Genomic DNA, 26484 nt, shown 5'->3' with positions numbered 1-26484 from the left:
CGGTACATACGAACATGTCTGCAAATTGCGTTTAAGTCCAAAAATGTTCGCAAGTCCAATTTTGTATTTCGCGTCTTTTTCGGAGTAGTACTTCTTTCCGCCGCTAATACCGACGCCTGGCGCTGTGAGAGCTCAGCTCACCCAGCATCTACCTTCCGCATTGCAACGAAGAAGAAGTGCGTGAATGTATCTCCAGTGTGCAAAGAACCTTTTTCATTTGTATCATTAAATATCTCATGCATCCAATATTGAATATGGTTGGTAAAAAGCTAAAGGCTTCTATTGAGGGAGTTGGAAGGAAGAGGCAAGCCATTTCATTTGAAACGAGTGGCAATAATAACGAAGCTTGATGCGCGTCAGAAAGTGGTGAGCGTTGCACATTCAGTACCATTTATAAACAGAAAGATCGAGCAGCAGGACCCAAATATTGAACGTTGCACAAAGTTTGCAAATCAATTGAATGATGCCATACAGTGCTCCTGCATCATTTATGATGAAAAAAAGAAGAAAACTGTGCAATCGTCATTAGGTCGCTTCTTTTGGCCAGTTTCTAATACATAAATCTATCTCTCTCTCTACAGTACTGTACATATTCTCTCCATTTTATTAAATGTTTTTTTTTTCAGTACAAACCAATGCGTGTTACTTATACAAGCCTTAAACATACAAATGCACTTATATAAACCTTCAATATACTTATATAGGCCTTAAACATAAATTATAATACAAAATATAGCACTAAATCAACTTACAAACAAATTCAACTTATGAACAATCGCTCGGAACCAATTGCGTTCGTAAGTTGAGGAGTGTCTGTATTTAGTGGAAGCTCATGCCCTGCAGATCCCTTTTCAACAATATGTCATACCACAGAAAACCAGTAGACTGTAGTGCAGTGCAGGAAATGAATAAGCTAGTGCGTATTAGAAAACCATGTCTTTGAAACCACTCTATAAACTATTTATCGGAATCTTAATTTCATCCCTTCACATTTTATGAAGCTTCACAGACAGAATAAGGTCAGTACATTCCAGATACATAATATAATCATACATAATCATAAAAATTGTAAGTGTAGGTGTCCAATATTAAAATTCATTACATAGCAGTGTCATAACAAATTGAAGGCAGACACTGTATTAAATTGTAATCAAATATCATCATTCATTCTGACTTCAGGAATTACAACAAAATACATATTCTATAGAAACACTGCTTAACAATACCCTTACTGGCAACAGCTTAGAATATAGGGACTATTAATTGTTACATAACACTAACAGGAACATTTCCTCCCTTTTCTGGTATACAAAGACTTTACTAAACCTACCAAATAATGGTTTAAAAAAGTAAGACTGCAAAATAAAGTAAACATTTATTGAAAGGTTTTTAACCTATGACAGAATTGCTGCGTCCAAAATACAGTAAATGTATTGATTGATGAATTGCGCTGCCCGATGCTGGAAGGATAAATGCTTCCGTAAAATTTTATTTTTCTAGTATGTATGTATATGTATGTTCAAAACGTTTTTGGGGGGGCATTTTTGCTATTTAGGCCTGCCATGAAACTGTTTTAATTTTCGCAAAAATGTCCATTAGGCAGTCAAAGTATTAAGCAGACAAACCTGCTTATGAGAAGCGACATTTCTAACAAGTAACATCCATGGTAAACACATCCACCTTGTACTGACAGCTTTAGCCTGCGTGAAAGTTACTGTCCAGTGTGTTACCTGTCCTTTCCACTGTGTCATAAACACAATGGCTCATACATAGTTTGTGGTCCATTTCAATGAAAGCGATCAAACGAGAGCAGCTGCTCATCATGTGACCAATGACACATAATACTGACATGGCTTTCACAGACTTAATATAGTGAGCCTATGTTACATAAGTTTTTGTACAAGTTCCTTGAGGCTTTAGTTGCATGTGTGTTGGGCCTGTGTTTCATGTCACAGTCTATTGCTGCTAAAATTGAGTATAATAGTCTTAAAACTGACTGGTCTTCTCTGGGGAGATGAACCGTTCTTCTTGGTTTTCCATTGCAGAAGAACTGGCAGGCTTGGCACTCCTGCTCTTACCCTGGAGAAAGCGGTGGCGTTCCACACTGTGCCACATGCCATAGCCAAAGTAGATCAAGAAGCCTGAGCGAGAAGATGGAATGTTGAAACAGGATTGAGGAAGAACACAGTAGAATATAAATATAAGGGCTTGGGGTAAGTTAAGGTTATATGTGTAGTGCCAGCTTATTGACTATTTGAGATAAATAGACTTACCTATTGCCATCCACACAGAGAAACGTATCCAGGTGTCACCACTCAGTTGAACCATTAAGTAAATATTAACAAATACGCTTAGAATTGGTAGAAATGGCAAAAGTGGAACCTGTCATAACAACAGACACACATCCATACATAACCTTGAGATTTTTCCAGTTAATCAACCTCAGTTTGTTTCCAGATGTATAATACATACCATGAAGGAAACTTTCTGAGTCGTCTGAGGCTGTCTGCATATCATGCCAATGCAACCAACCAACACAACGAGGCATGCTGACAGTGATACCAGGACCCACACTTCAATACAAATGATGGCATCGTTGTGGTAAGTGGTCAGATAGCTGATCACACATACCAATAGTACTGTTTGGACAACAGATACCCTCATAAGCACTTCATTTTGAATAAATAAGGTATATCTTCGTTTTGTTAATGATACTTATTTGATTATTTATTGAAGAACAGCAGGTTTATTAAAGTCAAAGCTATAATAAGATGTCTCACCTAGCAAACAAATGGAACTGTTGACCACTCTCGAGGAATGCTCAGAGGGAGAGGTGGGTGGTTGCAGAACTGCCTGCAGGACTGAGTCCCCTGCTTTTAGTGTGTTGAGGTGGTACTCAGATTCAGTGAGTTCAGACTCTCCTTCCTCAGAAAACCGATAGTCCCTTTTAGAGGCTTCCCCCCCTCGACGCTCCAAAGCGCCGTCTGGCTGGTACCTAGGGGTCAGTCATTAAGACTGATTGACTTTCAGCTAATGGATTCAGGGGTTGCCTCAAAAAACAATAAGCCTCATATTTCTAATTTGTAAAGAATGCCTGAGGATATGTATGTTTATCTGGAGTTCACCAGATAAAATCTCACTCTTGATTGGTTTGCCTAGGCAGCGTCCAAGTTAATTACACACACGGTGAGGACAAACGCATTGAGCCAACAGTCTACTCACCCAGAAAGCCTTACTGTTCATACTGCACAATATAGTCACATTCAAATGTATGACATCACAAGGTGAACTTTCTTTAAGGGATAATTATCCATGTGGGTTCTCAAAAAAATGTGTACGTAAAAAAGCATATGTATTGTTGGTTACTATGCAAATGCACCTACCTGAGAATTAGTACACACACAGCAACCAGTGAGTAGGCCAGAAGAGTACCAATAGACATCATATCAACGAGAGCTTTGAGGTCAAACAGGAAAGCCATGATGGCTGTACAGAAAAAGACACAACACAATTAAACACGTCACCTGAACATGTGCAAGATCAATCCTTTCTGAAAGGCAGGCGGCACCAGATTATATACAAAACCATTTGCTTTTGCAGGTATAGTCCATGCAGTCATTTGCACACCAATGATAGCCATACATTTCCTTCATCTAATTAAGCAGCAGGCATAATTGTGTACTATATGTCTTTTGATGTGAACAGTGGTGCTGCTTAGTTTCTCTTTTGTTACAGCCGCAGTTTTCAGTAGGGAGATATGCTGTTCTTTACAACGTCATAACATAAAACCATAATTCAACAAGTTGTTTTTAAAACAACATGACACAAATACGCATGGTGCACGTGCTTTCTACCCAAAAAGAGGATTGTTGATCGTAAAATCTCTGCACTTTGAAAGCAATTTGTGATGACAAATTGAAAGAGCAGCAGATTCAATAATTGCTACCAAAAATAAAACAAATCTGGTTGAATTCCGAAGTTAAGATCTTGCATAAGTGAAAGCACTTTAGAACACACTCAACAGTGATGTCCCAGCAACAAAAAGCAAAACAAAATGATTAAAGGTGCATGTTGAATGACTTGTTAGGACGTCAGTCTCACAGCTTGGTGATCAAAGGTTTAAACCCAGAGTCCAATCTCGCTGTATGGAGTTGACATAGTGACTCTGTGCTTGCGTGGGTTTTCACCGAGTTGTCAAGGTTCCTCCCACTTCCCATCGACGTACGCATTGGTGGTTTATAGAGAGCTTTACCCTGTCCATAGGGGTTATTGGGAGTGTGCCCTGTGTTTGGCTGGTAACCAGTTCATGGTGTACCCATGGTAAAATGGGATATATACTACTAACAGGCCTCACCACCTCTGCAATGCGTGTGAGTATAAACAATGCAGATAGTGGATTCATGGATTGATGAATAATACAAATAAAGGATAACTGAAAATATGTTTTGGGATGCATAATACTCTTCTTCTTACCTTCTCTTCGGTTATATTTTGGCCTTATCCAATAAAAACATATATAAACCAAAAATTTCAAGACAAACATTGACAGTCATTGGATAGTAAAATGTGATGCAGTGATATAGTGGTTATCTGGTGCGCTTCACAGTTCTGAGATCAAGGGTTCAATCCTAGGCCCCAGCCTTCCTGTCTAGAGTTTGCATGTTCTCCCTGTGCCTGTGTGGGATGTAACCCGGTTGTAAGATGCAGTACAACTTGAGATGAGAGAACACTTTACTACCATCCATTTCCAATACTGCTGATCCTCATTAAAATGTTTATACGCTGCGGTATGTGTATGGTGATTGTGCAATTTCATGTTTATTTTCAGAAAATATATATATATAAAAAAGTGGCTGCCTCCACGATTGATAAAATATGAAAAAAATGAGACACAACAAAAAGTCTACAATGGCCACCTCACTTAAAAACAAAAAATATAAAAATACACATGCACTTGAGCAAACAATCACAAACTTGAACATGCAGCCATCACCACTAACTCCATATGACAATTGAAAGACGAACCAAGTTCACAACACAAGCCCCTACAATAAGCTATTCCTTGTCTTGGCTGCTTACCCGCAGTGGTACCTGCCACCATGGTGGCAGCCACAGGCGATTGCCGCTTATTCACTTTGGACATAAATTTGAACAGAATGCCATCTCGTGCCATGGCAAAGAGAATGCGTGGTAGGGGAAACATGGCGCCCAACAGGCTATGGAGAAGAGGGTTCATGGTTAACTGAAGAACACTGAGGAAAGAACACACTTCACCTGCACAACTGTGAAAGCCCATGTATATAGAGGCATGTGGTAATGAAGAGTTTCACAAGAAATTGTTCAAATGGGGAGCCATGATTTTTGTTATTCAGTACTTTCTTTCACAGTTGATTGGTGTAGAAGCTTATCGCTCCCTGGATCTCACCTGCTACTACACCGGAGCTCATAGTGGCAATAAGAGGGGTCTTCGTTTTAGGATTGATTTGGGCTAAGGCTTTGAAAAGCACACCATCCGCTGCCATAGCATAGATTACACGAGGCATTGGGAAAATGGAGCCCAGCAGACTGCATGAGACAGCAAGAGACATGCAAGACCAACATATTAGTCGAAACACCCCAAAGCACACTTGAGTACACACAACAAACATATTTCACAGCTTTACAGTGGAAGGGGTGTGCCTTTCTTTCCTGAAGGAGAATTGTCCACAAGTATCACTTATTGAAATTTGATGAGCTCCACCAAAGAAAGCACAAATTTGTGCTTAGTTAGTGTTGTCATTAAATCTCAATGTATTACTTTTATAATGACAATAAAGGCATTCAAATCAGTTATTTTATTGTTTACGTGTCACGGCTATTTGTGCTTTTTCAAAAGCAAACATCAATCAACTAAATGAAGCCAATCAAAACACTAAGTAGATAGCAAAACTGCACAAACAACACAGTTATGACTTGCCAATGACCGGATATGAGGACAATCGCAGATAGCAGACTGTCAATACATCCATGTTGAATTTTTTTTATAGAAGAATGCACAATGAAAGCTCTATGTTCATTGAAGAAAAATGAATAAGAACTAGTTCAAATCAATATGAACTTTCAGCAAGAAAGGCACAATTGGCTCCAGACTTGTTTTCTGTTTTGGTGTAAGGGCCTTTTATTTAGTCACACTTTGTTTTTGTTATTGAAGTGGTTTTTAATGTTGTTGTTATATTATATGATTTATTTTTGTTTCAAACTAAATAATTGGCATTGTTTTCATTTTCATGGCAGCTGATGGATGTTGACTATTTCTCTTTTATATTAACCCTATGTTCAATATACTTTTTAGTACTATTGTACAACATGGATTACTAAATGTTTTTATGTAATGTGCTCCTCTTTTAATGATTGAGATTAATCTATATATATGCTTGTACCTAAAAAAAAATTCACATGACATACAATATCTGGAGTCTACCCTATTCAATCATTTCGTATTTTTCTGAATGATTGGCCATTTAGATTTTAAACAGTCCAATACAATGCAATGCAGATATTGACAAGAGGAAGCCCTTCACCAACAATATCCCATAGCAGCAAAAATCATTCCAATATTAAGACTGGCAGCATGCACAATGATTACATATGTGTATCCAAAATACAATAAAGTCAGTTGGCTACCTTGTAGACAGGGCACATAGAGAACCTACAGCGACCACATATTTGGCAGGGCTCCATCCCACATATTCAAAAGCCATTGGCAGAGGGCTTTTCTCATCCAACAGGTAATATGGCATCATGAGTGTGAGTGCAGCGGAAACACCAAAGTATGCCAGGAAACATACAGTCAGTGACACTACAATGCCGATGGGAATGGCCCTCTGAGGGTTCCTCACCTCCTCACCTGCAGGGATAAACAAGTCGAACTTGTGATCTAAAATGTGGGCCCATGCCTACACCCCCGACAAAAAAAATTAAATGTACAAAGTATGATGAATAAATTTCACTTGGTCAACGGTGTGGCAAGTCCGTTTGTTGACAGTACATTCACAATATATATACATTGCGCTGTGTTAGATACTAAGTAATCGTATAGGCTGTATATAGTTTTAGGGCTGGGTAATTATTTGATTTGGATTATAGATCTTGAAAAAATTTAACAAAGAAACAAACTTACCGGGGAATGACGAATACGCACACACGAAAAAGATGACATACAATCAGATGATTTAAAATAAAATATTATAGGAAAGATTGGTCTTTTTTGCTACCATATCACCCAGCCCTAATACTAAAAAAGACAGTCGTCAACTACACTCTATACCAGGGGTAGGGAACCTATGGCTCGGGAGCCACATGTGGCTCTTTTGATTGGTGCATCTGGCTCTTTGCTAACCTGTGAGCTAAAATATGGAAATCGCTGTTGACAGAACTGAGATATTACATTTAGAACTCCTTTAATCTTCTTTTTTTTGCTTTAATCTTCATTTTTTTTGCATTAGACTCTTCTGGAATGCACCCTCTCATTGATTAGCAACAGCATAAGAATCTTTCAAAAATATTCAGTTTTTTCCACTTTAAAAATGGTGAAATTACAAAAAAAATTGAAAAGGCACTCGTTTACATGAATATATTTTGACTTTTAAATTCGTAGTATGGCTCACAAGGAATAACGTTCGAAAATATGAATTGTTTGTGGCTCTCTTCGTCAAAAAGGTTCCCGACCCCTGCTCTATACCAACACCGATGAACGTCAAAACATTCATAAGACCAAGCTCTATACCTGTAGTTGCTATGCAGTCAAAGCCCACAAAAGCATAGAAACAGGTTGCAGCTCCAGCTAATGTCCCACTAAAACCGTATGGCATGAATCCTCCAGCTCCATAATCACTGCTCACATTGCCAACGACTGATAGGTTCCTATAACAACCATATGGCATTATACAGCAATACAGACAGGGTGCTGTGCATTGTTTAAAAAATGTTTAGACTGGTGTTGCTGGTGTTAACATTTTTAACTCATTTAGTCCAATGCAGATCTTTAAATGAAAATCATTACCTGGCTACTATGGTGACATTTACCAGAGATTCTTCTGTTATTCTCCAGTTATTACTGTCTCCTTTGACAAAGCCGGAGATGATGACAAAGAGAAGTACGAGCACATTGACAGAGGTGAAGACTTTATTTACCCAGGCTGACTCTTTGACCCCAAATGACAGAAGTCCTGCAGGAGCACAAAGAAAATAAGTACAAAAATTAACAATTTTGAATCAAACTGACTTTGCATCCATTGTTAATGCTAAGTCTAATTAAGGCTCTTCCAATAGTAACATGGTTTCCTAGAAATGTAAGTATTACTTTAGTAAGTAATAGAAATGCGACTTTTCCTATTTCTTACCAGACAGCAACAATATCAGACAGACTGCAAAGAAATCAGGGTATGGAGCCAGACCCAGCGAGTTCATGCTGAAGTAAGTTTTGCAGAATATTTCAATATGTCCTCCTGTCATTTCATCAAAAGTCCCGCTCCAAGCTCGAGCTACGGAGGATGTACCTGTGACACAAAAATAAAACAAAACATCTAGAAACCAGGATCAACACTCACAGTTACAGCCAAATACATCAGTTAAGGGGCAGTAACTCACCAATAACATAGGAAAGGATCAAGTTCCAACCTGTGATGAAAGCCCATATTTCCCCAACTGTCACATAACTGTAGAGGTATGCTGAGCCAGTCTTTGGGACACGAGCTCCAAACTCAGCATAACAAAGGCCAGCCATGACGGAAGCCAGAGCAGCAACGAGGAAGGAAATGACAATGCTGGGTCCAGAGTTTCCCTTGGCTACTTCTCCAGCCAGGACATAGACACCCGCACCCAAAGTGCTGCCAACTCCCAGGGCAATCAGGTCCACAGTTCCAAGGCAACGACAGAGCTTGGACTCGTCCAAGTTGCTGAGGTCAACCAACTTTCGGCGCACCAAGGAACGGCCAAATGAGAGAACTTGCGCTAACATGTTGTCACTGTTAACACAGAGGAGAATTTCTAAGAATATCTGAGCATAAATACTTGAACTTTCCATTCCTTTGTGTTGATAGGCACATCCTTTAGTAAACGCTGAAAGATGTGTTATATAATACACAAAGACAAAACATGGTGAGACCAAACGCTTTTGAGGGATCTGAAGTGTGTCTCTCTAGTAGAAATGACTTACAGTTTAGGAATGCTGCCAAAGCATGTTGCTGGGTACTATTCAATGAGTGAGCATCCCATTATAAATCAATTGTTTGGCGTTATGCTGGCGATCGGACAATTCAAAGGGCTGTACACTAACAAGATGAATGCATCACTACGACCCAGCAACCGCATTCCAATATTGCCGTAGAGCAATTACACTACAGTACACCAAAAGTAGAGCGACTGCGGGCTCCTCTAACTGTCTTACCAAAGTGGAGAGGAGAGAAAGTGATATCAAATGACCTACCTAAGGGAATATAAATATAAAAACTGAAAATAAATATCTGATAATCATTGTTCTTTCGTTACTTTCTTTATTTAAACCCCAATTAACCATGAAAACCATACAGCTACACATTTATCTCTGCAGAGAACCATGTAATGTGAATTTTTGATGTAACAGCTCATTTCTATTATTATATATATATATATATATATATATATATATATATATATATATATATATGTATATATATATATATATATATATATATATATATATATATATATAGTTCATGAAAATGGGCCAAATGAATGGACCTAAAAAAAAATGTTCGCCCCACAATATGTTAAATACTCTTTTCTTCATATTTTCTTATAATAATGATTCGGCTAAGGTTCTAAAACAATTAAGAAGGGCAGGTTGACAATCTGAAACATTTACAATCATGGATGTTCAGAAATATGTTCCTACCTGTGAGGTTAATTCGGCAAAGGGAGTCCAAAATTCAGATGGGAAAAGTGCCAAGTATCAAGATTTGACCACATGGAACGTTCGCACCTCCATAAAAGTCAAACTGGTGGTCCTTTGAGCTGCAGCCTAAAGTTTTGACTGAATGCTGGACTCGTCACTAATTCACTGCTTAACTATGGAAACTGCAGTGCAAGTTTTTTACTCCTCCCCTCTGTCCTGAATATTCTTTTATATGAACTACATAGCCTTGGGGAGGATGTCCCCATTGCCAATTTCCATGCTTGTCATGTGGAATATTATCATAGTGTATCACAAGTTGTTACAAGTTGGCATTATGCGTGTGCCAGATAGGAAGACGGAGTAGAATGGAGTTATAGTGGGAGTAATTGCCTTTAAACCCACTGAGTTCAACAAATGCCTGCTGCTCAGGTGCAGATGCTTAGCAAGCACTGATAAATGGTTAGGCAACTGGCATTGACAAACAATGCGGCAAACACTAGTGTTTACCCAGTGCAGCCGAGAGGAGTGCTGCTAAAAGCATAGCTGCTGATTGGTCACTGAAGGATGGACGGACAACAGTAAGGGTGTTGGATGGTCAGTGGTCCTCCATAACAGTATACTATTGCTCAATGTTGTCTGAGCTATTGGACATGTAGATATGAATCGATATTCTGACTGACCTTTGCTCATCGGGGTTATATCAGGGAAAAGAAATCTTGGTAACTTCAGATGCACATAACTCTTGAGGAAAAGGAAAATCTTACCACCACCTCTCAATACAGCTGTTGTGGAGCGATTGGTATTATTCATTCATTCATTTATTTTCTTATCCTCACATTGGATGCAGGGGTGCTGGAGCCTATCCAAGCCAACTGTGGGTAGAGGACATCCTGTCACACCGGGACATACATCAAAAGTGTTCAACCAGCGGCTTATCATGCATGTTTTTTGGATATGGGAGGAAACCGGAGTACTGAGTTTCCAGAGAATACCCATGCATCCTCCAGAGGAAGGAGATTCAACCTTTGATCTCAGAACTGTGAGGCAGACGTGCTAACCAATTGCCCACTGTGCCGCTTGCATCTGATAGCAGGAAATATTTCTGCTGAAAACCAGTTCAAACCAGATTCAAACATCAGTGGGAAGGTAACAGCTGTCCTGCAAAGAAACCATGCGAGCTCCAAACTAAAAGGAATGACAAAAATAAAAGACTGTTCACTCTGAGTGTGTTGATGGATGAACAGATAGACAGACCAATCTATTGTATGCATACAAACAGACAAAATAATATTTAAAGATAAAGTAAAAAGTGTTGCAGCTACTACATAAACCACATTTGAGATCCTGTTACCAGGGAATGCTAGAAAGCAACCCCCTGTTCTCCCGACTCATTGTTGACTCACACTAATTGTGAAGCCAATTGAATTCATTTGCCCACCGATGGCTGCGTGACCTATCTCAAAAAAACGTGGGTATGGTCAACAGAGTGAGTGATGTTTGCCTTGTAGACGCCAGACTGTTCCAATTAACCACTGTTGTCACCAGGGAATGCTTGAGTGAACTTTAACACGGATGGGAGGTATCACCTTCATATATTTTCTGGAAAAAAAATGAGGCAGATCAAACTATATGGACAATTTCAAAGACAGAAGTAAAACATTGTTGAATAAATACCTTCATCTTAAATACAGTATCTCAAGACCATGCAAGTGGTCAAGATTTTTCAGGTTGATCAGTGTTGAAGTATAAATTAAGAATAAAAAATAAATAAAAAACTTCACCCCATGCTTTTTTGAATTGAGGTCAACATTACAAAAGTTTCATGTATGATCTTTTTAATATCAGCGCAGGAGCCTGCAGCCATTACCTGTGCTTACTTAACGTAATTCTCTTTTTATTAAGCAGGATGAGGACTAATCTGTGCATTCGTTGTTCCATATGTTGACCTCAGTGAACTGCTGAGAGCGATTTCCTTTGTGCAAACAGGTGAAGTCCCAGAAAAAGTATGACTCAATTACGATAGCTGTGAGGGTGGCTACAAGTCAAGGACCTTGGCACTCTACTTTCCAGATACAGAAGCCCCCTTGAAGATTATGTGTCAATTCTCTCTTGGGGCAGTTGACTGATCTTGTGAGCAAGTTTAAGACGTTAAAAAGGGCCATTTGCTGATTTATACTGTGTAAGTACTTTGTTTTTTTGGGGGTGATTACGTATGACAATATTAATAGATAATACAAGCTCTTACACATTAACAAACAACAAAACACTAACAGTAACCATTCTGCAAATGAAGTCAAAATTGGTCGATCATATGTAGGTCATGTTTGTCCAGGATTACAACCTAAGCATTAAATAACTGGCTCAAAGGGGTTTTATGACATTACAACCCTAGGATAATTAAATATTTGTTTTAGGCTCTTACGCTACACTGCCGAGATAAAGATACTCCGACAGCCTTTGACATTTTATACATAACTCAATAAGTCCTACATTTACAGGTGATGCAACATATATCAGTCATAAAACATATGTTCCAAAACTAATATATACATGTACATTGCAGGGCACTAGTAGATAAAGCACAACATTCACGCTCTCACATATCTAGGCCCAATTTTGAATGTTCAACCAGCCTATCATGCATGTCTTTGGGATGTGAGAGAAATCCAGAGCACCTGGAGAAAACCCACACAATCCTGAGGAGAACATGCAAAAGTGATGCCTAAAACAACACTGTGGGTTAAAAAATAGGGGAAAATAGTTTAATTTACTGCTGAATATATTATATAACTCATTGGCTGCCGCTCTGCCACTGACGTTCAAATACGTCTAAAACATCTTGACTGGAAGGGGGTGACAAACTAGTATATATTATATTCTATCTATTACCTGCAGAAATTGCTTAGGGCTTTAGGACCCAGCAGTGCAACGTAACTGAGAGGGTGTCCCTGGCACATCATCATGGCTGTGTTTGTATTAACTGTCTCCGTCTTTACCTGGATCGAACCCCACCTTTGACTTTTGTCTATCGTCAGTATTGATTTATTTTTATCTGTGCTTGTGGTTTGCTTCATACCAACCAATGGAGCACATCCGACTTCCAAAGGTAATCACCAATCTGAATGGTTTCATCATTTCCGCAGCGCAAACCTCACTCACTCGTGAAAACATCACCATTTTTGCAAGATTTTTAATCCATCGGAAAATGACATGCATACATCGTGTTAAATAGAGGGCCACGTAGACAACCAGCTTAGTGGGCGGGATGGGGGGGCGTATCCTCCATCAATTCATGTCAGTCCACTGCTGTGTCAGAAGTGACCTAAAGTGACGTCATTGGTGCTGAATATTGGTGCTTTTGATTCTTCTGCCTCCACCAGGTGGAGAAGGTTAGGCTGCTGGACAGAGTGTTCACAAAAAAGAGCAGATTGGGCACCCTGTATTTGACGGCCACCCACACAATCTTTGTTGAGAATGAAGGTGGTATGCGCAATGAAACATGGGTAAGAAGGAGCTGGACAGAATATTTTTTTTGCAAAGTTCCCATGCATAAACCTCTGGTATGCACTTTCTGTCTTTTCAGGTGCTTCACAGTTTGGTTTACAGTGTGGCAAAACAAGCTGCAATACCATTGGGATGCCCTTTGGTAATACACTGCAAAAACTTCCAGGTTCTTCATTTTGTCATTCCTCAAGATCGGGACTGTCATGATGTTTACGTTTCACTGCAGAGACTCTCCGAGCCAGGTGAATCGCTATCTTCATGTCTTGCAGTTTATAGCCACCACCAAACATGAAAGGCGGCTATGAATTACCAGACCACAGTTTACACATTGTCTCACCTAAAGACCTCTCTGATAGCTTCCATATCTCCTCCAATAGTGAAGGTGAAGCAATTTCAGAAGTGGACGGATTGATGTTTATTCTCCTTCCCATAAGGGATGTCCCAATCCAATGCTCAATATTCCCGTCCGATATGGGTATTTTGGGAGTTTCGGACAGTATTGTATTTGGTCCCAATATCAGATCTGATATTGCTGAGATTTCTTGTGGAGTTACCAAGAACACGAGTTTTCATTAAAACGTTAGATCATTATTTGCCTGTGATTGGGGTGCCTGGCTTCCTTCCTGTTGTTAGCTGGGATAAGTTCCAGCACCCCTGCTACCTTCTGAAAGATAAAGCAGGTCAGAAGATGAATGAATAGATGAAATTATACTTAGCATTATTTTTACTGGTCTAAAATTTATGGGGATTGGCACTGGATCGCTATTGGATTGGAATCTGCAAAACACATCTTGAGAAAAATTGGAGCGGTTTGTAAGTAAAACAAACAACAACAAAAATTGCATTGGGACATCCCCACTTCTCAGTCAGTATTCCGTTAAAAAAGATTGAGCCCCAATCAATAGATTGGTTTTGAATCTGGCTTCTTCAAATACCATTTGTCACTTCGAGGACGCATATGCTGTCAAAGAATGTCACTTTCAAATCTAATAATGTCAATTAATCTAAAAAGCACACACCCAAGAAGCCAGATTCAAACCCAATCTATTATTTAACTGGCTCTCAAATTAAGGTAGTCTTCAGCTCTCCCAGAACCTGCATGAGAATGAGTTGTATAAAAATTGGTTGATGAATATATAAAATACACCGAGTTAAAAGGCTTTATAAAGTTAACTAATACTCGGCTATATTTGGGTTTCATGCTTTCTAAATAAGCCAGCATTGAAATTATACACAAAAATGCAATGGCTTTTTCTTTCCACAATAATTATGGCAATTTTTAAAAAAAAGAATCTAATTAAGTGTTGGGGATTGACAATTTTTGATTTTTTTATTCTAAACCTGATATGCTATGTGTTAAACTGACACATGTCCTCATTGAATCATTCTCTAGAGCGATATGAGGAGCTGTATTGCTTTTCCTATAAACCAGACATTGATGAAAAGGAGAGTCGGCAGGAATGGGATTTCTTGGATCTCAGGTCTGAGTATAGCAGAATGGGAATCCCAAACTCCCTGTGGAAGCTCTCCTTGGTAAACCGGCATTACAAGGTCAGGCCACTGGGATTTGTAACCAAACGCACGAACTTGAATACTAAAGTGAACATTGCAATAACTTAGTCGTGTTTATTTTTCTAGGTGAGTGACACTTACCCTACTGAACTCTTTGTACCCACGTCAACAACTCCGTCAGTCGTCACAGGAAGCTCCAAATTCAGGAGCAGAGGAAGATTTCCTGCTCTTTCATACTACTCCAAAGAAAATCATGTAAGTTGGTTGTGTTTATTTTTAATTTTTAATTTTTATTTGCTTATGATTTCATCATAGGATTTTATTTTTCTCTTGAAGCTAACCGAATTTCTAAATCAAGCATTGTCTTTACAGTTGTGTGTCAGGGCAAAAGCCTTTTTTTCAATAGAAAAAAAACTGTTAAATATTTGTTACTTAAACAAGTGTTTAAATATTCTTCTAGGTGAATCAGAGGAAACATCTCAGCCCCATTTGTATTCATCACCCTTAATTTTCATAAATCATTCTCTTCGTCCTTAACACAACAGTAGGGAGTGCTTTATGAGTGTGAGGTCAACTTCCCAGGGTTGAGTGTCCAGTATGTGGAGCACAAAACATACAGTGGTCACGTTTGTTAATCACCCTGGAGGGAGAACTGAATAATAATTCCGATGCTCGTCCCCTGTGGCTAATAAATGGAGATATGAGAAGATGATAGCTTTTTATATGCATGTCAAAGTGCTTTATATGTTGTGTATTTGCCCCTCAAAATGTCCATTTAAAGTAATGTTAGTAATAGCTGGCCAGATACACTTAATGTTATTGATTAATGAGAAAAATAAGATCCACATGTGAAGTTTCCTTTCATCTCCTCCAAGGCGGCCATCTGTCGTAGCAGCCAACCTCTTTCAGGCTTCAGCGCTCGTTGCCTGGAGGATGAGCAGATGCTAGAGGGCATACTGAGGTCCAATCCCCGCAGTGACTTCATGTATGTGGTGGACACTAGACCCAAGGTGAGCCCTATGGATGAAAATAATGCACTGTAATAATATAACTCATGCAGTAATGTTGTGTGTGTTCAGTTGGGCTTTGTTTTCTGAACAGCATTTTTGCAGCTGGGTGTTGGCAGAGATGAAACACTTGGAGAAAATCTTGGCTTTACCCTAGGAACGCTGCATTATTATACATCAATACTTGATATGAAACAAAAAAACAGTGTATTCATTTTATGAACTGCTTATCCTCACGAGTAGGCCTGGGTGATATGACAAACATTGTTATCATGATTTTAAAAAATCAGTCGATAATTATTACAATAACACTTTTTCTTTCAAATTTGAAATGTCAAACTTCTGTGAATAAGTAAATACATTACTTTCCTGGTTATTCAATTATGAAACTAACTATGTTACCTTATTTTATAAGAAAATAGACTATAAAATATGATTTTTTAAAGTATTTTGTTATTCTGTTGTGCAACTCCCTCCTTATACTAGGAAAATTAATAATAAAACCTACAGAAATCTTTATTTGTATAAATGTGCATTCAAACCATAAGTTGCTGTGCAATATAAAATAAATAAAACAATCAACTGAAGACATCATCACCAGAACCTATAATAATATTGAAATTTTCAATAAGGCTGCTGTTTGAGCACAGGTGATTAAGACGCCTTTAAAAAAAAAGAAAGAAAATAACAAAGAAAAGTTATAAACTGATATTCTAACAGCCATCTAAATGCCTTTCCAGTTAAATGCCCTTGCAAATCGAGCAGCGGGAAAAGGCTATGAAAATGAGGACAACTACTCCGACATTAAATTCCGGTTTGTTGCAATTGAGAACATTCATGTGATGAGGAGCAGCCAACAAAAAATGCTGGAAGGTACATTAATCACTAATTCTCACAGACCATTTCTTGTTTTGAGTGTTTCCATGGTGGTGCATCCATCACTGTCTTAAATGCTTTCATCACTTCACTGTTTATGGAAAAATGTATGATATTTGATATCATATTTTGAACTCTGTCATTATTCTCACATGAGTACAGCAATGTTAAGCCCTATGGCTTTCAAATTCACTCAACAAGAAGGCACTGTGCTTCAATCAGGCCTCAATCGACCCCACAGGAACAATTCTGGTTATTGCGACATGGTGAGCCCCGGAAGACTTTGAATCCATCTGGGTTTTAGGTCTGAGCTATTTTGGTTTCGTGGAGTGCACAATCTTCGACATATCCCCAAACCAAAACGGAGGGCGTGAGAATGATGTGATTTTGGAGCTGATAAGTTGTTCTGCTTTCCACTGGTCATAACTCTTTGCCTTCTGGCAGTTCAGTAAAATGTTGAGACAAAGCCTCTTTGCTCCAGAGACTACTGGTGAGCCTGATTGCAGCCTTAAATAGAATTATTAGGACCCCCACCTAGCTGCATCAGCTTAAATGTTTCATTTAGGTGGTAGCCTTGCTCTACCACATTAAATGATCAGCGTAAACTAAAAATGAACCTGTTCACCTTCTCCTTTTCTTTTCATTGACCCAAAGACATACAAATCTGCACAACTTCATATTGCCAGTGAAGATGAGCATCTAAAGTTGTGTCTCAGTTTCGAGACGTCAACAATCAAAAGTAAAAAAAAAACATCAGTTGACGAAGAAATGTGTTTTGAGTAAAAACAAATATAGATGTGTTGTTTAATAAAGTCTAGTATTCTGTGTTTTTCCTGCCACTGAGACAGCTGTGTTGTGAATGCAGTGTGTGAGCTGCGTTCCCCCTCTATGTCTGAGTTCCTGGATGGCCTGGAGAGCTCAGGCTGGCTGAAACACATCAAAGCTGTTTTAGATGCGGGTGTCTTCATCGCCAAGGTCAGTTTAGAGATTTATCCCTGCTGCGTTCTTCACTACTACTTTCAATATTGGCTTGCATCTGCTGTACTTACTTTCTAAGTTGATAGAAAATGCATTACTACAAATATTGTGTAGTTGAATATACTGACCCAGATTATTACTACACTTTTGGCTTGTCCCATGAGGATACCACTAGCCTGTGTTGGCTTACTCTCGCTCCTACAGTGACCCTACAGTCACCAACCTCCTTTAAGCTGATCTGTGCACCTGTGTCACCATATGTTCTACTTTTTTCTGGAAATAGGTGTTAACTATCGTCATTTTCATCATTTTACCAAAATCCACCACCATCCGTCCTTCTAGGTTCTTATCCTGAATGCCAAACTTGCCCATCATTTTTTTCCATCTCCTGTATTTCCTTCACCAAAATGCCCATTGAGGTCTCCCCCAATCACTACTCTCCCATTTCTAGGAATGTTCTGAACCACCTGATCTACTAAGTCACTCCAGCTCTTCTCCTTCTCTTTTAACTCACACACTAACTCTGGAGCATACCCACTAACGAACTATGTTTACCATGACACATCCTATGTGTCTATGTATACATGCAGGCAATTGCAGTGGAGGGTGTCAGCGTCCTTGTTCACTGTTCAGATGGTTGGGACCGCACTGCTCAAGTTTGCTCTGTAGCCTGCGTGCTATTGGATCCATACTATCGGACCATCAAAGGACTAATGGTACAGATTCACTTTAGGATTCAGAGAAATGCAAACTTTGAAGTAACATGGTAATATTTATCTGCCCCTTTGTACTTCAAATGTTTCAGGCTGGTTAGAGTAAAATACAGTATGACCGTGTTCACAGAAAGATCCATGCTAAAGTTGTTCAAGTTGCCATTGCTTTCCCCAAAACTAAAAAGGGAAGAGTTTTGACTGTTTTTCTAGTTAAGATCAGTTCCTCGGGAACAAACACCTATTTGAAGCAAGTAATTTTTCTGAAATGCATAAATGGCCAAATATTCAAATCAAACTAAGAGGAGGAGTTAGTCTGGTGTGTCCAATATTGATCTTCCAATCCTGCATACAAAAAATCGAAGAATTCAACAACCACCTAATTTCTAAAAATATTTTAAGGGCTAACCCAGAAAGCACACACACACAGACACACACACGCACGCGCGCACGCGCGCGTGCACGCGCGCGCGTTTCAATACTTTATCCATAATAATATTTCTTTAAAGTCTGTTTTTCCATACTACGTGTGAAGGTACGTAGCATACATGACCAAAAATTATTCTCTGTTGAAAATTTATAACATGACTGACATCTCTTTTTGCACCTAGGTTCTCATCGAGAAAGAATGGGTGTCATTTGGTCACAAGTTTTCTCACAGGTATGATTAAGTTATTAGTTCCGTGACATACAAGTTGCGTGAAGCTCCCTAGCTTTCTCTCCAGATCCAGCCACCTAGTTGGCGACCCTAAAGAAGAATCCCCTGTGATCGATCAGTTCTTAGACTGTGTGTGGCAACTGATGGAACAGTTTCCCTGCGCATTCGAATTCAATGAGAGGTTTCTGATTACCATTCATAGCCACATCTACTCTTGCCAGTATGGCAACTTTATTGGGAACAACCATCGGGAAAGGAGAGAACTCAGGTAAGAATATCGTTAAAAGGTGTACAAATGTCAACACTTGTTCTTTACCGATTTTGATCTTCTGGCTAAAATTGAATTCCAAATCATGCAGACTGCCTGAGAGGACCCATTCCCTTTGGCATTATCTTTGGTCAAACCGGGCAGATTACACCAACCCCTTGTACAGAGCAAACCACAGGCAGACACAAGGACTCCTTCAGCCATCTACCACTCCCTGTTGGTTCAAGTATGTAAAGACATAGAGCAAACATTCACTTAGTAGTTCCGCATTAGAAATAATAAAAATGTAGTACTTCACGGACACAGTCACCATCCTAAAGTTGTAGTTTTTGTTTACAGATTTTGGAGGGGACTGTATAACCGGTTTGACCGTGGGATGCATCCTCGTCAGTCTGTAGAGGATTATCTCCATGCCATTCAAGAAGAAACAGAACAGTTGGAGGAGCTGCTTGCCTCTCATAAACAGGTAAACATGTCAACATTTTATTTGTATCACTATTTCAAAACTAAAGATGCAATTATCTCTCAAAATTGATAGAGAATTTCTAAACTGGAAGAGAAGCAGGCGTGGAATTCTACCCCGAAAGCTACTTTTGATAAAAGCCCCACTGCCTGGATTCTTGGTAATGATCTTGGGCTGGCAAACACCCCTCAAGACTACACATCCGATTTCCTTACCAGCAGCCCTTGTCAACTAAAGCCGCCATGTAGCAGCCTGACCTTCTCGCCCCAAGACTTCAACAAAACATACAACTTCAGTCACTCTAACGACAGTGATCGGGAGTCTGGGATAGTGGACCTCAGCTCCCGTTCACCTTTTAGTGAGGAGAGCACCAGAGATCAAGACTCTGACGATACTGCCTAAACAAATGTATAGTTGTAGCATCTACCACCTGACACACAGACCCACGTGGCAATTCAACAAGCACTACCCATATTTATTTTTTTGCATGACGTGTTTTGAATGTTTCCTGTTGGTTCATAAATCTGTTTGCTGTAATTAAGCACGGAATACTTCCAAATGATGAAGAGTTTAATTGCTTCTTGTCTGTAATGATTTGAGGTCAATTTAAAGTATTGTGTAGACTGAGTATAACATAGTGAAGTACACTCTGTGCCTCTGGGGTCCTTTATGGTTCCATTATCCACTCCAAAAACATGATTGTACCCCTAGTGATCCACTCAACACATCATTTTGTGTTGAAGAGGATTACATACAAGTGGTCTTTCGGATGTGAATGCATCAATATTTTTTGTAGTAATATGAACACATAAAAATACATGAAATAACAAAATAAAAGATGATCCACTACTATGAACAGGTAGCACTTCACTTAACTGGGCCCAGTGGTTGAGGGGTTAGCGCGTCCGCCTCACAGTTCTGGGGTTGAGGGTTTGATCCCAGGTGTGTCCTCACTGTGTGGAGTTTTAATGCTCTCCCTGGGCTTGTGTGGGTTTTCTCCGGGTACTCAGGTTGCCTCCCACATCCCCAAAAACATGCAGGGTAGGCTTTGTTGAACACTCTAAATTGCCTCTAGGTATGCGTGTGAGCGTAAATGGTTTCGTCTCCTTGTGCCCTGCGATTGGCTCGTCACTGATTCAGGGTGTTCCCTGCAAATGGTTAGCTGGGATAGGCGCCAGCACCCCCTGTGACCTTTGTGAGGATAACCGGTTCAGAAAATGAATGAATGAACATTCCAGTGCCACAATAAATGACTGATGTAATTACTGTACTGTATAGTACAGTTCTGTCAATGAACAAATCACCTTGCAAAAATATTTTTGTATTTTGTAATTATTAAATATTGTTGATGTTAAATGTAATTTATTATAAACAGTGAATAAGTATTAGAGTGTTAATATTATTTTGACAATGTACTTATTTATTCATGCAGAATGAAAGCCTGCATTGTTTGTATTATAATGTCATTTTATGTGAAGTAAAATAAGGTAACACTGTTCTCTCCACTGTCCCAATAAACTCCATATTATTACTTTTGCTACGTCTTCGCGTCGCAAATTCAATAACAATTAGTAATAAAATTCCATTTATCCTTGGGATATGTCAAAAAATATCTTGCTGGTGCCAGTTAGAAACCTCATAAGCTTAGGAAAAAACTTATGCTTGTCAATGTTGCATGATGATGTTTTTTTATTTTTTTATTTTTTTATTTTATTTTTTACAATGTCATATTCGTAAATATGCCAAATAGTAGGCTTGTGTTTTATTGTGATTGTTTTAGGTAAGATGTTTACTATGGAATCACAGGAGTGCTAAAAAAAAGGAAATGAGTTACAACCAATTTAAACTTATTTTTCAATATGAAATGTTCATTTTCCTACTTAATGTGAGCGCTGAATGTTAACTTGTATTTTACAATGTGTGACAACAGTGTAGTAGGAAGGAAGGGGCTATTCTCAGAGAACTGCACGTGAATGACGTAGGCACGCTGCGCACTGGGCTACGTGATTACGTCACGCCGTAGGTTAGCTATGATGGCAACGGCAGGTTGACATCAATCTAATGCCGAATTGTAGACTATTAAAAAGTTAGAGGGACAACCGCGGCATAATAACTAAAGTGAATTTAAGAGTTTGAGATAGTATACACGCTTGAAACACACACAAGCGCGCGGTTTGGGGAAGGGTAAGTTCACGTAGCTTCAGTGAGTTGAAGTGGCACCCGAGTATGCGTGAGTGATAGTCTGTGCCTCCGGCCCTAACTTCACGTCTCACGTCAACACACACTTGTTTATTCGGTGTACAAGAAACAGGCGTGGGAATGAAATACTGCCAATGCTTAGTGTGAAAGTAGCTAGCCGCTAGTTAGCCCAAAGTGCTGCTGCGAGCTAATGTTACGAGCAGCTTCTATACAGAGACAGCTGCACTCCACACTGTTTGCTTAACTTGTGAATTTCGCTATGCAGGTTGACACGAACACAAATAACCTAATCGTGACTATTAATAGTCAGAGGATAATCTATTTTTCACAGTGAGTGCGTGACAATTACTTTGTCGACATCTATGCATCAATTTCCTTGTCATCTCATGTTACTTAACAGCATGTCTAGTCAAGGAACCATAATGAGGTGCTTCTTATTTTTTTTATTTTTTTTTTAAACAATTCTCTGTTTGCATGTTGTAGTGGCACTATGCCCGCTGCTACTGTGGATCACAGCCAAAGAATATGTGAGGTTTGGGCAAACAATCTGGAGGAGGAGCTGAAGAGAATCAGACATGTCATTCGAAAATACAATTATATCGCCATGGTGAGTGATCCATTGAGGTCCTGTTATTGTATGGTTCTCTGAAAGAATGCAATTTAGGCATGGCGGTCTCCCTTTTAGGTAACAAGTTTGTCCTCCGCAGGACACAGAGTTTCCAGGTGTAGTAGCAAGACCAATCGGAGAATTCCGAAGCAATGCTGATTATCAGTACCAGTTAATGCGCTGCAATGTGGATTTGCTGAAGATAATCCAGTTGGGCCTCACCTTTATGAATGAGCAAGGAGAATATCCTCCAGGAACATCGACATGGCAATTTAATTTTAAGTTTAACCTAACGTAAGATGACTTTCCTGACGCTCTAACTTTGGCATGTTGTTTATTTCATCAAAACTTACCACACGAATTGTATCACGCAAACTGGCATGGAGGTATTAATGCCAGAGTGATTTTGTAGTATGTGTCAAATGTGTTTCAAAACCCAATATTGAATCATCTGTGAAAACTATATTTCTTCCATCTCCCATTTAGAGAGGATATGTATGCACAGGACTCAATTGAACTACTGACAACTGCTGGGATTCAATTCAAGAAGCTCGAGGAAGAAGGCATAGACTCATTGTACTTTGCAGAGCTGTTGATGACATCAGGATTGGTACTCTGTGATGGGATCAAGTGGCTGTCATTTCACAGGTATCTCGCCACATCTTTGTGAGTATTGTCATTTTTGTTCAAGCTGCCTTAAAATATCTATAAGACCTGCATTTACAGGTTTAATTAGGAAAGGTTATATGACTAAATGTCCTTCATCCATTCATTTCCCCTAATGCAATCCCTCATGAGGTGCAGGGGAGTTGGAGTCTAGCCTCATTGACACACGGGACTAGTTAACAAGTCAGCAAGACTCACATTTGACTTAAGTGTTTTTTTTGTAGAATTATAAGGAGCAGTAGATTGAGCATTTACAAGAATAGTTTTACCCTGAGCAGGACAGTGGGTCAGCGTGGATAAATGTCCTATGGATGTGCTGCGATTTTTCACATCACTAACTATAAAAGTTAAAGCAGAATTTATAGTGCCCCTGGTGGTTACGACCGGGAAGAGCACTCTAATTTGCCTCCAGTTTCTTATGCTACTCTACATTTACTCTTCTTAGTTCCAGACAATTTACATATTTATGAACCATCACTTAACCGATTTATACAACGTTTACACCCCTATTACCACTATTTTTGTGAACGCTGTTTGCCGAATTCATCCGCAAACCAATATTCTTTGCCATTTTCATTTGGTCTGGATGAAGGCTATGCGTTGAGGCCACATACTATTTTTCTTGTCTAGCCCACATAATGTGTGGCTGTTTTGCAGTGGGTATGACTTTGGATACCTGATCAAGGTTCTCTCCAACACCAAGCTGCCTGAGGAAGAGATCGATTTCTTTGAGCTAATCCGCTTGTACTTTCCAGTCATTTACGATGTCAAGTATCTTATGAAGAGCTGCAAAATTCTCAAGGTAAGCAGCATTCTCAAATACTTTCATCATTCATGGGCTTGACATTTAGCTGGTGACATGATTGACAGGCAATTTATGTGTTTAGGGTGGACTACAGGAAGTTGCTGAACAACTAGAGCTCGAGAGGATCGGACCGCAGCATCAAGCGGGCTCTGACTCTTTGCTCACAGGCATGGCTTTTTTCAAGATGAGGGAGGTAGGTCTCTTCGCGGAAAAACAAGGACTCTATCACCCTTTTGCAGAGTTTAAATCTTCTTATTGATTGATGCAGTAAGCTTGGGTCTTTTAATAGACTATAAACTCACTGCCAACAATAGTCAAGACAAACACAAAATAATGCATTGCAGTAAGGTTCATTATTCAGACAGCTTTTGATAAATGAAATCATCCCGTTACTCAACAAGGTGCCCAAAATGTTTAAAATGTGCAGTTTCGCACTAGGGCATCATAAAGTTGGACTTAATATGGTACATGCAGAGTGCAGTTGTTTGTAGATGTCTATGCTCAGTGTGTGTTCTTCCACCAGATGTTCTTTGAGGATCATATTGATGACGCAAAGTATTGTGGCCACCTGTACGGGCTTGGCTCAGGATCCACCTACGTCCAGAACGGAACAGGGAACGCTTATGAAGAAGAAGCTAATAAGCAGCAGTCTTGACATGACACTCGCACCACTCTACGATGGGCAGGGCGGGCCAAGAGGTCAAGCTCGGACATCCGGATCATAAGAATGGAGTAGTTGCTTCATTCAGCCAGCTGTTTTTCATGGGTTCTGTTTGTCTTAGGCAATTGTTATAATTGCTAATAGTGAAAAAGTTCCACAGTTGGCCTCACCAACATGACAGTCCAAATGGTGTGAGTTTCATCTTTCACCCCTGCAAAGCAGTGCAGGCATCTGGATGGTTCAGTGTAATTTAACATGCTTGAAAAAATGGGATTTTAGTTTTACTAAAATATTCAGTAGATTTTGTTTTGCACTTTAAAGTTCTCACTTGATTTTATATGGAATGTTTTGAATGTCTTGTTGCTTTCTTTACTTTCCCATTTTGTTGTGAACCAGCATCGCTCACTTAATGTTCTAACATTTTGCCAACCACAGCCTTAAGAATAACTTTTAAACATTTTAAGTTGTTGTGCCAGTTATCCAAAAAGATGCATAGTTGTACGCTAAGATACCACACTTTGCCAATATTGCCTCAAAACGAGAAAGGGAACTCTTAGTGGGTGTGCAAAATTGCACACAAATAACATTTTCTTTGCAATCCTCTGCTCTCTTTGCTTGTTAGCTTTTTTTCTATCCAAACACTACAATGGGCAGTCTTTAATCCATCATTATGCGTATATCTGAGAAATCTTAAGGCTTGGATTGGAGTTTGTGTGCACATCCTGTATTTCGTTTACTGTAGCAAATGATTGCACATGTACTGTATGCCCACGTGGTGTCACGCTGATTTCTGAATTGAAATGTTAAGAAAACTCACCTGAAGTACATGCAGTGGTAATCCTGCTAAAACACTGTTGAGAGTACGTATTCATTTTATTTTACTTGAAGTTGCTTTTGTGGAGTTTTAGTATTGTAATAAAAAGAAAGTAACAAATTTTACTCGTTGAAAAAACATATTGTTACAATTTAACAATTTGGAGTTCTTTTGGATGTTTTTCTGTTTGTGTGGCTTTCCTGCGCCAATCAGGCTGTGTTTGGAACACGAGTATGCAATCTGATACAAAGCATTGTTTTGCAAACAAAATCTCAAATTGCTTATAATGAAAAGTTACATCTTGGAATCAATGTCTGAACATTTCTCTGTTTTGGAGATTGAAACAGGATGAAAAGCACTTTTTTTTTTAATTAAAAAAAAAGACTTGTAAAGATTGCACAAAAGGATGTCATGTCTACACACCATATAGACTCACAGATAGAAGAATAGAAAAATATCGCTGTCACAGTGGGGCTTAAAGGAATAAAACAAGGTTACATTGTCATGGTTAGAGCGTGGACATACAGATGCATGCCAATAAATAAGAATATAGCAGGAAATAAAAGTACAGTAACTGTATTCAGTAGTTTTGAGAACGTCAAACTAAGATTGCCAGGTTTCATTCAGTTTGGCTTCCTATAGAAATTTCAGCTGAAAGCCAAACCTCTTTGTGAGTGTTATAGATATTTTTTTAATTAAATAAAAATATTTTGCCAATGCCTACCCAATTTCTGCATTTGACATGATTCACCTGTGTTGTGTGACCATTTAAATCTGAGTTGGCATTGTGATTATGATAAAATGCAAAATCTATATGATTATATAAAAATACTTCATTCTTGT

General features: G+C 39.1%; 3 protein-coding genes and 1 long non-coding RNA gene across 10 annotated transcripts; 3 read left to right on the top strand and 1 right to left on the bottom strand.

Annotated features, from left to right (window-relative positions):
* Positions 1-5: 5 nt before the first annotated feature.
* On the top strand, positions 6-8220 carry LOC144082666 (uncharacterized). Its single transcript, XR_013303294.1, has 4 exons — positions 6-366; positions 2046-2213; positions 2458-2601; positions 8090-8220. It is a non-coding gene; the product is annotated as an uncharacterized LOC144082666 (long non-coding RNA).
* LOC144082664 (cationic amino acid transporter 2-like) lies at positions 587-10075 on the bottom strand. Of its 2 annotated transcripts, none has more exons than XM_077609948.1 (12): positions 9914-10075; positions 8629-9005; positions 8382-8537; positions 8042-8207; positions 7766-7902; positions 6664-6886; positions 5426-5565; positions 3384-3486; positions 2781-2995; positions 2473-2639; positions 2274-2382; positions 587-2141 (listed from the first exon to the last, which is right to left on the bottom strand). In XM_077609948.1, the coding sequence occupies exons 2-12, from the start codon at positions 8996-8998 to the stop codon at positions 1987-1989; spliced, it is 1941 nt and encodes a 646-aa protein (XP_077466074.1). In that variant the 5' UTR covers positions 8999-9005; positions 9914-10075; the 3' UTR covers positions 587-1986. The 2 variants fall into 2 exon arrangements, with proteins under 2 accessions (XP_077466074.1, XP_077466075.1); XM_077609949.1 differs by lacking the exon at positions 5426-5565 and adding an exon at positions 5080-5216.
* Positions 10076-12837: 2762 nt separating this feature from the next.
* Positions 12838-21425, top strand: LOC144082744 (phosphatidylinositol-3-phosphate phosphatase MTMR7-like). 2 transcript variants are annotated; one of them, XM_077610129.1, is made up of 14 exons: positions 12838-13019; positions 13294-13416; positions 13497-13659; positions 14811-14968; positions 15056-15184; positions 15805-15939; positions 16677-16809; positions 17657-17787; positions 18381-18506; positions 19112-19161; positions 19226-19426; positions 19518-19652; positions 19766-19892; positions 19965-21425. In XM_077610129.1, exons 1-14 carry the CDS (start codon positions 12996-12998, stop codon positions 20289-20291), a joined length of 1962 nt encoding a protein of 653 aa, XP_077466255.1. In that variant the 5' UTR covers positions 12838-12995; the 3' UTR covers positions 20292-21425. The 2 variants fall into 2 exon arrangements, with proteins under 2 accessions (XP_077466255.1, XP_077466256.1); XM_077610130.1 differs by having other exon boundaries at positions 12839-13019; positions 17678-17787.
* Positions 21426-21897: 472 nt separating this feature from the next.
* Positions 21898-26033, top strand: LOC144082111 (CCR4-NOT transcription complex subunit 7-like). 5 transcript variants are annotated; one of them, XM_077608975.1, is made up of 7 exons: positions 21898-22073; positions 22572-22695; positions 22796-22989; positions 23182-23361; positions 23992-24163; positions 24249-24359; positions 24690-26033. In XM_077608975.1, the coding sequence occupies exons 2-7, from the start codon at positions 22579-22581 to the stop codon at positions 24819-24821; spliced, it is 906 nt and encodes a 301-aa protein (XP_077465101.1). In that variant the 5' UTR covers positions 21898-22073; positions 22572-22578; the 3' UTR covers positions 24822-26033. The 5 variants fall into 5 exon arrangements, with proteins under 5 accessions (XP_077465101.1, XP_077465100.1, XP_077465098.1 ...); XM_077608974.1 differs by lacking the exon at positions 21898-22073 and adding an exon at positions 22084-22418 and having other exon boundaries at positions 23182-23343; positions 24019-24163; XM_077608972.1 differs by lacking the exon at positions 21898-22073 and adding an exon at positions 22084-22418 and having other exon boundaries at positions 23182-23343.
* The last annotated feature ends 451 nt before the right edge of the window (positions 26034-26484 follow it).

This window comes from Stigmatopora argus, chromosome 9 (assembly GCF_051989625.1).
Source record: "Stigmatopora argus isolate UIUO_Sarg chromosome 9, RoL_Sarg_1.0, whole genome shotgun sequence".
Classification (NCBI taxonomy): domain Eukaryota; kingdom Metazoa; phylum Chordata; class Actinopteri; order Syngnathiformes; family Syngnathidae; genus Stigmatopora; species Stigmatopora argus.
Note: the sequence above shows the minus strand (reverse complement) of the source record. Positions and strands in the feature narration are given on the sequence as shown.

Coding starts and splice junctions, on each gene's coding strand:
- LOC144082744 (XM_077610129.1), top strand. CDS start 12,996: ATGGAGCACATCCGACTTCCAAAG. Junction 17,788..18,380: donor CGGGTGTCTTCATCGCCAAG/GTCAGTTTAGAG, acceptor GTATACATGCAG/GCAATTGCAGTGGAGGGTGT. Junction 19,653..19,765: donor ACCACTCCCTGTTGGTTCAA/GTATGTAAAGAC, acceptor TTTTGTTTACAG/ATTTTGGAGGGGACTGTATA.
- LOC144082111 (XM_077608971.1), top strand. CDS start 22,348: ATGCAGGTTGACACGAACACAAATAACCTAATCGTGACTATTAATAGT. Junction 22,419..22,571: donor AGGATAATCTATTTTTCACA/GTGAGTGCGTGA, acceptor TGCATGTTGTAG/TGGCACTATGCCCGCTGCTA. Junction 22,696..22,795: donor AATACAATTATATCGCCATG/GTGAGTGATCCA, acceptor TGTCCTCCGCAG/GACACAGAGTTTCCAGGTGT.
- LOC144082664 (XM_077609948.1), bottom strand. CDS start 8,998: ATGTTAGCGCAAGTTCTCTCATTTGGCCGTTCCTTGGTGCGCCGAAAG. Junction 3,487..5,425: donor GAGCTCCGGTGTAGTAGCAG/GTGAGATCCAGG, acceptor TTTTCTGTACAG/CCATCATGGCTTTCCTGTTT. Junction 2,142..2,273: donor CTCTGTGTGGATGGCAATAG/GTAAGTCTATTT, acceptor CTTCTCGCTCAG/GCTTCTTGATCTACTTTGGC.